The 13,519-nt window shown below is 38.0% G+C and overlaps 1 protein-coding gene across 1 annotated transcript; it reads left to right on the top strand.

Moving 5' to 3' along the window:
* Window positions 1–7,455: 7,455 nt before the first annotated feature.
* Window positions 7,456–12,151, top strand: LOC132031564 (uncharacterized). The gene is made up of 5 exons (XM_059421547.1): window positions 7,456–7,950; window positions 9,419–10,014; window positions 10,107–10,202; window positions 10,541–11,732; window positions 11,882–12,151. The coding sequence occupies exons 1-5, from the start codon at window positions 7,456–7,458 to the stop codon at window positions 12,149–12,151; spliced, it is 2,649 nt and encodes an 882-aa protein (XP_059277530.1).
* The last annotated feature ends 1,368 nt before the right edge of the window (window positions 12,152–13,519 follow it).

The following is a 13,519-nucleotide window of genomic DNA, read 5'->3' as shown; positions in this document are numbered from 1 at the left end:
TTAGACACTTTCTTAGCGCTTGTTAAAAGTATCCCTTAACCTTATAAGGGTTCCATGACCTCTCCAAGCTTACGTTAGTTTAATTACGATGCAAACAATGCGAAAACTTTTGAGGTGTAATAACGGAGGCAACGCAGCTGGTCTACACTCCACATAAGCTCTCCATCATAACTTGGCATCACCCAAAAGCTAGAAGGTCACAAACTCTACACCATGGCTCTTAACCGCCCCCATCTTCTAGAGCCTCTCATGACAATCAATAATAAACTCGTAAGTATTCTCGGAATTTGTACCATAAAAGACGGGAGGCTTCATCTTGGTGAACCTCCAAAATAGATCATGAACCTCACCGGTCATCATCGGGCCTACCACTTGTCTAGGGAAAATATCTGGTCCTGGAGCCTCATCCATACATGGAGCCATAGCTGTAGCGTGTTGTACTCTTGGAGCACAAAATCGGTTAGGAACCTGGTCAGCTAATCTCACGCCCTGGCCATCTGGGGTTGCCGGTAACACACCTGTCTCAGTCAATCCATTCAGCAGGTTCAACACACGAACCATAACATCTGATAATACTGGAGTAGCTATAATATCAGGTTGAGTTGGTGTCGCTGCAAACTCTGCCTCCTCATCCGGAACTGCTAGTGGCTCGGGGGAACTCATCTAGCACGGGCCTGACCAGCCATGGGAGCCCTGCCCCTAGCTGGTGCTTCCCCTACCTCTACTGCGTCCACGGCCTCTGACCTAAACTCTACCACGAGTCTCGGCCCCGGCGGCCTGCTCTGGTGCCTCATCAATGGCTGCCCTAGCACGAGTTCTCACCATCTATGAGAGAATAGAAGGAAAATTCAGATACCAATTTGAATCATCTAGATACTAATTGGATCGAGTAGCACGAAGGAAACAAAGAATTTGAGTTTTCCTAGTGTCCCACAGCCTCTTGAAGATAAGTACAAACGTCTCCGTACCGATCCGCAAAACTCTACTTGACATGTCCTTGTACAATGAGATCGATGAACCTAGGCCTCATATACCAACTTTGACATAACCTAAATACGTCGTGATGGCACCCACACTAACCCCCCTGGTGGGTGAACCATCCCCTTAACTTATTAATCATTTCATTATCCAAATAACTTAAATAACGATAGAAATAATAATAATAATAATAATAATAATAATAATATTATTAAAAATAATTATTATTATATTAAAAATAATAATAACACTAACAATAACGATAACAATAACAATAACAATAACAATAACAATAACAATAACAATAACAATAATAAGAATAATAATAATAATAATAATAATAATAATAATAATAATAATAATAATAATAATAATAATAATAATAATAATAATAATAATAATAATAATAATAATAATAATAATAAGAAGAACAAGAATAAGAATAATAAGAATAAGAATAACAAGAATAATAATAATAATAATAATAATAATAATAATAATAATAATAATAATAATAATAATAATAATAGTAATAATAATACTAATAATAATAATAATAATAATAATAATAATAATAATAATAATAATAATAATAATAATAATAATAATAATAATAATAATAACAATAAGAATAACAAGAATAAGAATAATAATAACAATAAGAATAAGAATAACAAGAATAAGAATAATAATAAGAATAATAACAATAAGAATAACAATAAGAAGAACAATAACAAGAAGAAGGTGTGAAATACTACATATTACAACCCCAAGAACTGAAAGTCATCTGACAAGGATTCTAACAATACACAAGTGTACAAATGTAATAATAATGTCTAGAAAGTAGAATAGACATCAATAAGAGAGATCTCCAGGGCAGCATGGGCTGGATAGGAGCTCACCCTTAGGTCTGGTCAGAAAGTAGCCTCAGGCTAGATGTGAGGTCTAGCAGATGGTCCTGGTACGCAATCTGCACTCAAAAGGGTACAGTAAGTTAGTATCAGTACAAACACTATGTACCGGTAGATATCATAGGCCGACCAAGATTAGCTCATGCATACATTCATAAAATCAACAAGATAGACAGATAGGGACAACAACAACAACCAACAAATCAAATCGTAAAAATAAGATGATGTCAATGCAATGCAATGATAAGTAACTCAACCGTACACACATGCTAAAGGCCTTGTTCGCACGATAGTCATGACTCGCGGGGGACCCCTGGTGTCTATGTACTACTTGCTTAGGAACCGACCTCGGATCATGAGTCCACTCGTTCCGAACGGACCTCGAAACACGAGTTCACAATAGGCCACATCCTCGCACGTCAAATGTGCCTTATATATATATATATATATATATATATATATATATATATATATATATATATATATATATATGAGTCTGAATATATGGTTCCAGTCCAGAACCCCAATATGAAGCACCAACTCACACTTAAGCATGATAACTCAATGAAACCAAATGCCAATGATAATGCAAGTCACAATGCCATGGGTCATAACAAGACTCAAATAAATCAGCTCAACAATAGTATGAATCATACAAACTATCCTAATCAACACGAAGAGTATATATCAACCCTTTCCTTCAAACACAACAATTACACCTCATGGTTCAATACATAAAGTAACGGCGACAAACCCACATAATCAGAAGTTATACCAACCTAAGTAATATCCAATGCCTGAAGACCTAATCATGCTTTCTCCCTTCAACTCTACTATGTATACATTTCACTAATCACTGTCTAACTCAAGGAAGCCGTAACCTACCTCGAATGCAGAACTGGAGCCACGAATTACTCCAACCGAGCCTTCCCTTTACGTAGTGCCTTGGAATGCTCAAGTCTAACAAATTGTAATGCTAAGTAAGCAATAAACCAACTAATTGGAAAAAGAAACGATTTGGGGAAAAATGCCCAATATACCCCTAACGAATCATAAGGGTAAAACCTGAAATTAAGGGTGAAATTACACTACCCAAAGTCACAATAATCATAATCCTTACTTACATGAGTTTCCAATCACATTAGACCCTTCAATTTCATCAATTAGTCAAAAAAAAACCAATTTGGGTGAAACCCTGTCTCATGATTCGATTCTTGAATTTAAGAGCAATTCAATCCTAGAAGGTATTAATCTATACTTCTAAATGATATAAACAGTAGGTTAATCAACAATAATCAATTTATAAAAAAAGGGTTGATGATTAGAAGCCTTGGTCTCATCACCCACGATTCTAGTACCTTAAATCACCATGGAATCTCAAGGAAGAAAGGTAGGAAAGCAAGATAGTAGGTTGTAACTTACCCCAATAGATGAGTTAACCCAAAATATTCAAGAATCGCCTCTCCTAGCTCTTGGAATTAGGTTTTAGGAGTTTTGGACTAATGATTCGAACTTAGGAAGATAAAATGAGATTCTGGTCCCGTCGATCCACCACGGCGATCACAAGGATCGCCATGGCGATCCCGCGGTAGTGGTCAGACCATTCGCCATAGCAAAAATCATTAAAGCGTAGTCCTTCGCCATGGCGGTCCGGCTATGGTGGCACTAAGCCCGCCATGGCGCACACACCAGAACCAGAAAAATCTGGTTTTTCCACAACTCAAACCCAAAATCCCGACATCAATCCGAGGCCTCCCGTACACAAACCAAATATGCACACATACGCTCCGAACTCACCCGTAGTCTCGAAATTCCTAACGAAGGTCTAATTTACCAAGTCAACCCTCAAACGGATAAAATCAAGTTCCCAACCAAGTACCCAAAACGCAACCAAACGCCTCGGGAACCAAACCTATTATCCCACCAAATCATAATTGACCCTCCGAACCTCACGAAATTGACAGAATTTCGAAAAAGGTCTGTTTACCCAAAAGTCAAATATTGGTCAAATTTTCGCACTTAAGAGCCTTATTTTCCCAAGTTTTGCCAGAATCGCACGATAACCTCTGGAATTAGGTCGACAGGGGTAAAATGGTCAAAAGGCACATAACGACCTGACGAGTCGTTACAATAATAGTTCAGAGCTTAAATGAAGTTTTGATGATTAACAAATCATGTTTCAATGACAATCAAGAGTAAAGGAAGATGTTGAAGAACCAGATACCAAACAGATCTCCGCAGAAACTAGTGATATCATAACAGAAGAGGAACTACTTAGAGAAACTGGTCCTTACAAAGAAGAACTAGAGACTGCCGAGGAGAAGTTGTTTCTTGCAGACTTGGAGAATTTGACGTTTTGACTCATTCCTATTCAACAAAAAACTGGAGTTCGAGTTATAAAAGTAATATCATAAGTTAAACACATGGAATTATTTTGGAAATAGGAGAAGGTTTGTCAACATGCATAGAGAAGGAAAGAAGGAAATTCATATCAAATAAGGATTGATTTTCGAAAAACTTATAAAACCAAGGCATTCACCACTATAAATACAACATGTCAAAAAGCTTTGGAGCTTGACCACAACCAACGAGAGAGACATCTAAAGTGAGTTGAAAGTCAACACCAAAGTCTCGAAGGAGCCAACTAGAGCAGCAACAAAGAACTTGTTCCTAGCAAGATATATCTTTCAGTTCTTGAGTTGTAATAGTTAAGTTCTTAGTGTGGTTCCATCTATTTACTTTTCTTAGTAATTGTAATAGGTATTTATCGAGTTGTAATGGAATTCTCTAACTGGATAGAGTCATTGAAGAGAGTAGAGAGAGAGAGCCAACAGTTTGGAACAGTTGAGGAAGAGAGAGTAGAAAAGGGATTGTTTGGAAAGGTTCCTTAGGTGTACAAGCCATTTTAACCTTGGACAAGTTGTTCGAGTTTAGTGAAAATTTGGCAATTTCCTACAAAAGGCAGGTCGTGGTTTTTCCTCACTTGGGCAAGGAGTTTTTCCACATTAAATACTTGTAAAGGTTTTATTCCGCATTTTACCTTCCTGTGTAGTTGCTCAAAGAACCTGTTCCTTTGGGTGCTTAGGTAACAGCCCAATTAACCCTTGATAAATTCAACTATACAATTCCGAAAATTGATTAAATCAAAAAAAAAATGACTACCCAAATCCCATTTAGAAGCTCTCTCAAAATTGTTATAATCAAATGTCAAACTTCAACGACTCACGAGGAATCTCTAGCAACTATAATGGTAACTTTTTAACGACTTTTTTCTCTCAACCAACTGTGCTAAATGTATCACATGCGCGGCCTAATGAAGCCTCACGGCGGCCCTGATGCGACGCGTCCGGTGGGGGAAAATGTCTCTAACAAGGAGACGACAACATCCACTGAAACAATTCTACAAAAACCTTCGTATGCAGCCATAATTTCTACTCCTGCCCCTAATCCACCACCGAACAACCGCTTTGGATGTCCATCTGTGTTAACAAGGAGAACACACCACAATGGAGTTCATGCTTTCATTTTCAAATCCAAAGATTACTATGGAGTCATGGCTAAAGAGTGTAAACACACTTTAATTGGGAAATTTTTAAATATGGTTCAATCGAGTTTGCTGGAGAAAATCACTTTGAAGGAAGATCCAGCAATAGGGGCATACGATCACAATTCGGTATTCATAGATTTCAAAAATGAGGAGGATTGCAAAAGAACTTACTTTAGAAGATCAATTGAATTCAACGGGGCACAAATGTGGCTACAAATGTGGCACCCAGATTTCAAGCCCGAAGAAGACTCACCTATGGTTCCTATATGGGTACTCCTTCCTAAACTTCCTTTCCATTGTCACGCATGGCATTATGTAAAGCAAATTTCGCCCCTATAGGAAATCCTCTTATTTTGGATGCTGCTACTAACAATATGACACGGCCAAGTATGGCCAAGGTACGGGTAGAGGTTGATTTAACTAGGCCCCTCCCAGAAAAGATATGGGTAGGTTTAGAAGATGAATCTCATCCTCTCAAAGGCTTTATCAAAAACTTGATTATGAGAGTGTTCCTAAATTTTGCACCTATTGCAGAAAACTAGGACACTTTTTAATCCAATGTAGATTTGCTAAGAAGAAGAATGATGATGAAAAAAATGATATAGCCCAGGAAATAGTTGATCAAGCTGAATCTAGTAAGAATAATGACAATAAGGAGAAAGAAGATGTTAAGGATAAAATTGATAATAGACAAGTTGAGGAAAAAGCTGTTGAAGCTCAGGCCAAAAAGACCAAAGGAGGAAAACACAGGGAGAAGAGAAAGCAAAGAAGAAGAAGAAATGCTCTTAAAGTTGTGAGAAATAAAGGTAAAGATGGCAGTAAAAACAAGGAAAAGAACCTGGAGAATGATGGAGAAAAGGAGAAGCACAGTAAGGACAATAATGACAGTATTGAACCTGGGAACAGCCAACTCCTTAGGAAAGATACTGCCTTTGATGATGAAGCTGAAATTCAAGAAAGAGATAACAATCAGGAGAAGAATTCTCTAGAGGAGGAAGAACACCAAGAAATACCTAGAGAAAACCAGATTCACAAGACTGTGGTGGTGATCACCACCAGTGACAAGCAGGAAGGGAGTACACATGATCTAAGTGTGCCCATCAATCCTCCACTTAAGACTCATAATGTGTTTGAGAATATAGCTGATGACACTGGACAGTTTGAAGATGAGGAAGGGCAGGGGAATAGCAATGAGAATACCATATCTGAAGAGATTGTCCCTGGAGAAAGCCAAAAGAAAATAATGCAGAAGAATCAAATGAGTATTGCTACAGCCAAAGAGCATCAAGAGAAGTCAGAAACAGGCTCTAGTATCAACGTGGACAATATGAATGCCAAAGGAGATGACAAAAGAGATCAGGATCAGGCAGATAAACTGTCTGATGAAAAGGTTGCTGATAGTCTGATCAATGCTTTTTCACCACAACCTAGCATAGCATCAGAAGTGAAGGACCAGATCAAGGAAGCTGTGGAGAAAGGGAATTTATCCCCCAGAGGAACTGAAATTCCCAAAAGAAAAAACAATAAAAAAGTTAGTACCTCAACCCCTGCCATGGTCACCAGAGGCAAGGGTAGAGGATCAAAAAAGCAATGTTGAAATGTTCCTTTATGATTAATACAATCATATGGAACATAAGAGAGATAGGTTCCAAAGCAGCTTTTGACAGACTCAAAAAACTCATTCATATTCACAAAGCCACTTTTGTGGCACTACAGGAACCTTTTGTGCACAATGCTACTATCAACAAGAATAAAGTCCAAAAATACAGGAGAAAGTTGGGTTTTGACAATGCAGTTACTAGCAGGAATGGTAAAATTTGGTGTTTTTGGGAAGCTAAGTTCACCTGCAAGGTGATTATTGACCACAACCAATAGCTTACTATGGAAGTTCAGCACATCAGCAGCACTGAAAATTTCTTTGTGACTATAGTCTATGCCAAAACTACTGCCAGGAAGAGGAAAAGATAATGGGATAATCTGAGAACCTTGAATAGTCACATTAATAAACCTTGGACTATTATGGGAGATATCAACAGTATCATGGAAGCTGATGAGAAACAAGGGGGAAGACAACATAGACTAAGCAGAAGTATAGACTTTGTTGGATGCATGGAGGATTGTAACATGATGGACTCTGGGTTCTCTGGAGACAAATTCACTTGGACTAATGCTAGAAGACTGAGAGGAAGGGTCCTTATGAGGCTTGATAGAGTCATGTATAATGATCTATGGTCCCAGAGCTTCTCTATTGTCAATATTAGACATCTTCCAAGGACAGGTTCTGAGTGTGGTAACATGGATCCCCCAAAGACTAAATATTTCAAGTTCCTGAACTTCTGGATTGATCAAGATGACTTAATGAATATAGTGAGGAATTCTTGGCAAATAGTAGTAAGGGGCAACCCTATGTGGATCATGCAGCAGAAACTGAAGAGACTTAGCAACTACCTCAGCCAGTGGTCTAAGAACCATATTGGCAACATATTTGATAAGATGAAGGATCTTGAAAACCAGGTGGAAAGGGCAGAAAATCTTTATACTAATCAAAACACTGATCAAAATAGAAGTCTTCTGCACTCTAAATATGCTGAGCAGATTCACTAGATAAATAAAGACCCTTCTATGCTTAGACAGAAAGCCAGGATCAAATGGCAAGAAGAAGGAGATAGTAACACTAAATATTTTGGGAAAAGTGTTCAAAACACACTCAAACTATGGCCAAAGTTGCCATAACACACCTGAACTTTGCGGGGGTCCCATGACACCCCTGTACTTATTTTTTGTGTATTTTGTATGCCTTTATATGGTGACCTGTACAAGCGATTATATCTACTCTCTTTGAGCGCGTAAGATTCCATATAAAAGTGTATATAATACACAAAAAATAAGTCCAGGGGGGTCATAGGACCCCCGCGAAATTCGGGTGTGTTATGGCAACTTTGGCAAAATCTGGGCAGCAAATTACTGTTCATCTTCTTCATAGAGAATTGGACTGAAATTTGATCCTAATGCACTTCAAATCTCAAACAAACATCACCAAATTTCATATTCGAATTCCTCTCGACGTTCCGGTTCTTTTGATATATCACCCACTCGAAATGGAGCTCATTTGCGGCAACCCGAAAATTCGAGTTCGAAGCTTCAAGCTTTGTTCATGGGGAAGTCATAGAGTCGTTCGGTTCTTCACGTTCCCGGACGTCTTCTAAGCTCAAGTTCGACTTCAAACAATCGGCAACCAAGAATTTTATTCATCAAATCCGGAATTTGAAGACCCGGATCTAAAAGCTTCAAGTCGAAACTCGACGTCCCTAATGGAGTTTTTGTTTTACTTTGGTTCTACTATCTTAATCCACTATTATTAATCATGTTTTCAATGTCAACAATGTCACAAATCCTATATAATATCGAAAAAGAGCCATTTGATTTGGTCGTTACAATGGAGTTTTTTTGGGTTTGAAATTTTGGAAAGTGGAGAAATGAAAAACACCCAATTGAAGAATAATTAAATCTTTTAAACTCAACACAAAAGGCACAAAGCAAAAAGCACGATAATTGAAAGAAAAATTAGCTCTAACGATTGGAAAAAAAATTTAGTCACTATAAGTGCACTTATAACGACCGGATTCATCTCCCTTCGTTAAGAAGTGGTCGCTAAAAATCAAATTTCCTGTAGTGGAGCGCGTGCATACACTCAAACGAGTTTGGGTGACTTTGTCCATTTGAAAGCGTAGATAATACACAAAAAATAAGTCCAGGGGGGTCATAGGACCCCCGCAAAGTTCAGGTGTGTTATGGCAACTTTGGCCATAGTTTGAGTGTGTTTTGAACCCTTTTCCCAAATATTTTTTCATAGTGTTATAAGGCATAAGAGGAAAAAAGCTCATATATATATAGGATCAAAAATGAGCTTGATGAATGGATCCAAGGGGATGACAGAATTGCTGATGCTGCCATCAGACACTTCAATAGATTGTTTTCTTAGCCTGATCAGCCCAATGAGTTCAAGATCCTGGAGAATATTGATAGTATTTTGACCAATGAAGATAATGAGAGCCTTGTTGCTGTTCCAAGCATGGATGAAACCTTTCAAGCTATTATTCTTCTTGATCCAGATAGTGCCCCTGGGCCTGATGGCTTTAATGGAAGATTTTACCAAGCTACTTGGGATGTTATCAAAGAGGATGTGCACAACATGGTTAAAGATTTCTTCAGAGGGGGAAAACTTACCAAGTTTTTTACTCACACCTGCCTGATTCTATTACCTAAGGTGGAATCCCCTAGCAACTTCTCTCAGATGAGGCCCATTAGTTTGAGCAACTTCTCAAACAAGATTATCTCTAAGATCATCTCCAACAGATTGACTAACCTACTTCCCAAGCTGATCTCTCAGAATCAGACTGGTTTTATTAAATGCAGACTGATCACTGAGAATGTCTTACTTACACAAGAATTAGTTCAGGACATCAAGAAGAACAACAAATATGGGAACATTGTCATGAAGCTTGATTGGATAAAGCCTATGACAAAGTTTCTTGGCTCTTTCTCAAATCTACTCTCAGACATATGGGATTTTCTAAAGTTTTCATAGACATCACACATAGACTCATTTCTGAGGTATGGTACTCAGTCATAATCAATGGTATAAGGCATGGTTTCTTTCATTCTACCAGAGGCCTTAAGCAAGGTGACCCTCTGTCACCTGGACTATTTGTATTGGCTGCTGAAACCCTGTCCAAGGCTCTAAATCAACTACACAACAAAGAAAGGTATATTGGCTACACTATGCAACAAAAAGTGTCTTTGATTAATCACTTATGCTATGCAGATGACATTGAGCCCGTTTGGATTGGCTTATAAGTTGGCTTATAAGTCTTTTCAGTGTTTGATCTCATTTTGTGCTTAAAATAAGCTCAAAAAAATAATTGGACCCATTTAACTTAGTTTATCTAAAGCGGCTTATAAGTCGAAAATGTAAACTTATAAGCCAAAAAAAATAAGTTGGACTACCCCAACTTATTTTTTTCAGCTTATAAGCTGCAAACAGCTTTAAGCTATAAGCCAATCCAAACGGGCTCATTGTCATCTTCTCATCTGGTAACAATAGAAGCATCAAAACGATCACCAAGATTTTGAAACAGTATGAGAAGGAATCTGGTCAAGAGATCAACATAGAAAAAAGTGTGTTTTTGACTGCTACTAATTCTCCTGAAGATAGAAGAAGAATGATTGGTAGGATTACTGGCTACAAACATCAATGTTTTCCCATGAAGTACTTAGGATGTCCTATTTTCCCTGGGAGGAAAAGACTATCCTATTTTACTGACATCGCTAAAAGTGTCATGAATAAGGCTCAAGGATGGCAAGGAAATATTTTGTCATCTGGGGGAAGAGCAACTATTATTAAGCATGTCTTACAGTCACAAACTCTTCATACACTAGCTGCAATGTCACCCCCTAAAGGTATCATAAAACAGCTTGAAAAGTATTTCGCTGATTTTTTCTGGGGACAGACTGACAACAAAAAGAGGTATCATTGGAGTTCATGGGCAAATATGTGTTACACTCAAGCAGAAAGAGGCACAGGCTTTAAAAGCATTGTTGACATTTGTAAAGTATTTGCCTCCAAAATATGGTGGAGACTGAGAGTAGAAAATAACATATGGTCACAGTTTATGATGGCAAAATATAGTCAAAGAGGTCATGTGGTTGCAAGAAATGTTCAAGGATATCAATCTTTCATCTGGAAAGAACTTTTGAGAATTAAATCTGATGCTGAACCTCACATTTTATGGAAGATAAATGAAGCAAAAATGTCCTTTTGGTTGGACAATTGGACAGGTCTTAGCCCACTAGCTGTCTATCACCACTCTGGGAGTAATCCTGGTACTCTTATGGTGGCACACTGTCTAGTTGCAGATAGCTGGGACATGGAATACATTGCAAAGCTTGTTCCACCTGAAATCTGCAATGTCATTCAGAAGATGGACATTGGGCAAAGAGACAAAACTGATCAGGCCATCTGGATGGATAATCCATCAGGAAAATTCGCCTGTGCCAGTGCTTTTCAAGCCTTAAGGAAAAGACTACCTGAATCTCCTATTTGGAAATGCATATGGAATAAAGGAAACCCCTTTAAAATGGCTTTTATCAGCTGGAGAATTATCAAGAAGAAGATGCCTATGTATGATAGAATTAAGAACTTCTCTAATGATTCTGATCCTATGTGCATTTGCTGTAATGATCCTAAAGAGGAGACTATTCTACATGTCTTCATTGAAGAGGAGTTAGCTACGAAGGTCTGGAAATTTTTTTGGTGACTCTATGGGCATCAAGATGTAGAGTCAGACTATCCAAGCAAGGTTCTTAACATGGTGGAATTTTAACACAAATAAGTCCATGTTAAGAGTGGCATACCAAAGGCATTCCTATCCTTATTTGTTGGGAGTTGTGGAAACCTTGGAGCTCTATCAAATATGGAAACAAAAAATACTCGGAGGCCAAGATTTGTTATGAAGTGGCTCAGCATGTGAAGGGCATCATTAACAAGAAAGGCTACAATATTGACTTGAGTGACAACTGGAGCAGGATATGCAGTAGCATGGAAGCTCACAAAACTGTGTTAACTAGCTTTCCTGTTGTTTGGAGCAAACCTCCAGAGAATATCATCAAGATTAACAATGATGGAAGCAGCATGGTACACTACAACAAAGCATGAATTGGAGGAATTGCTAGAAACTTTAGAGGAGACAGCATTATGGCTTTTGCTAAAGCAGTGCAATTTTGCTCTAATAATAGTACTGAAATTCAAGCTGCAAGTTTTGGTATCAACTGGTTAGATGATAATGATATTAACAATGGTATTATAGAGGTGGATTCAATCCTAGTGGTAAAGTGGCTAGATGGTGCATATAGCATCCCCTGGGAATTCTTGAAGGAGATAGAAGCTTTGAAAAGGATTACAGACAAAAGAAGTATCAAAGTGCAACATTGTTTCGGGGAAGCAAACACAGCAGCTGATTCTTTAGCTAAATTTGGTAGTAACACATTGTTCAGTTTCATTGCTAACTTGTATTATACAATGCAGGAAATTCCAAGGCAGGCTAGGGGAGCAGTGAGGATGGATAAAGCTCAGCTAGCAAACTTCAGACTCAGAACTACAAGAAGAAAATGAAGTACAAACGGGAGTGGACAAGGAGAAGCAGCAAACAGATCAACATGGAAGTTCTTAATCAAATGCATAGGATGGAGCGTGATTTTTGGACAGATTATTAACAATTTTTTGCTGGACTATTGGCAGCACCTTCATTAGGAATGTGTTGCAAGTCCTATGTAAAACTAGTAGGTTGTTTTTGTACTATAGTTATGATGTCCCTTGAGTTGTAAGTATAATGAGAACATAACTAATTAGAATTCTATCTAATTAGTAGTGTTCTTCTAGCTCATAGGGGCAGATATAAGAGAGGTTGTCCTCACAAATGTAAAAGAGGGAGTCATGGCGTAGCCCTCCTCCCATGTATATTTTTGGTAATATTATTAACAAGGTAGGGGTCAATGCCAAATCCCCCAATGGCCATAGACAATTAAGTCTATGGGATTGGTTTAATTTATTAAAAAAAAAAAAACTCATATGGACTCGACGCATATTTACATTGATGTATAGAATCAATATGATTACAATTTTAGAAGATTCTTAGACATAGGCAAACATCCCCTGAGATTCTTCAAATGGACACCTGATTTTGTTCCCAGGAGAAAAACTTTTTTTCTCCAATTTGGGTTGTTATACCAATGGTCCTATCTCCTATGGCCTTGCTACCATTGGAAAGCAGTAAAGCGGATAATTGAGAGAACTAGAGCTCTTTTATCTCTTGAAAAGGCTACGCTGGTAAACACTAGGGGTTGCGAAGCTAAGGCTATAGTTGAAATGGACCTCACAAAAGATTTGTCGGATAGCATTTGGGTTGGTTTTGATCATGGCGATGAAGATGGCTACTGGAAAACCATAGAATACAAGGTTATCTCGGACTACTACAAGTATGTAAACATCAAGGCCATAGTAAAGCACAGTGTAGACTCAAAATGA

This window comes from Lycium ferocissimum, chromosome 9, assembly GCF_029784015.1.
Source record: "Lycium ferocissimum isolate CSIRO_LF1 chromosome 9, AGI_CSIRO_Lferr_CH_V1, whole genome shotgun sequence".
Classification (NCBI taxonomy): Eukaryota; Viridiplantae; Streptophyta; class Magnoliopsida; order Solanales; family Solanaceae; genus Lycium; species Lycium ferocissimum.
The sequence above is the reverse complement of the archived record's forward strand: the minus strand, read 5'-3'. Positions and strand labels throughout refer to the sequence as shown.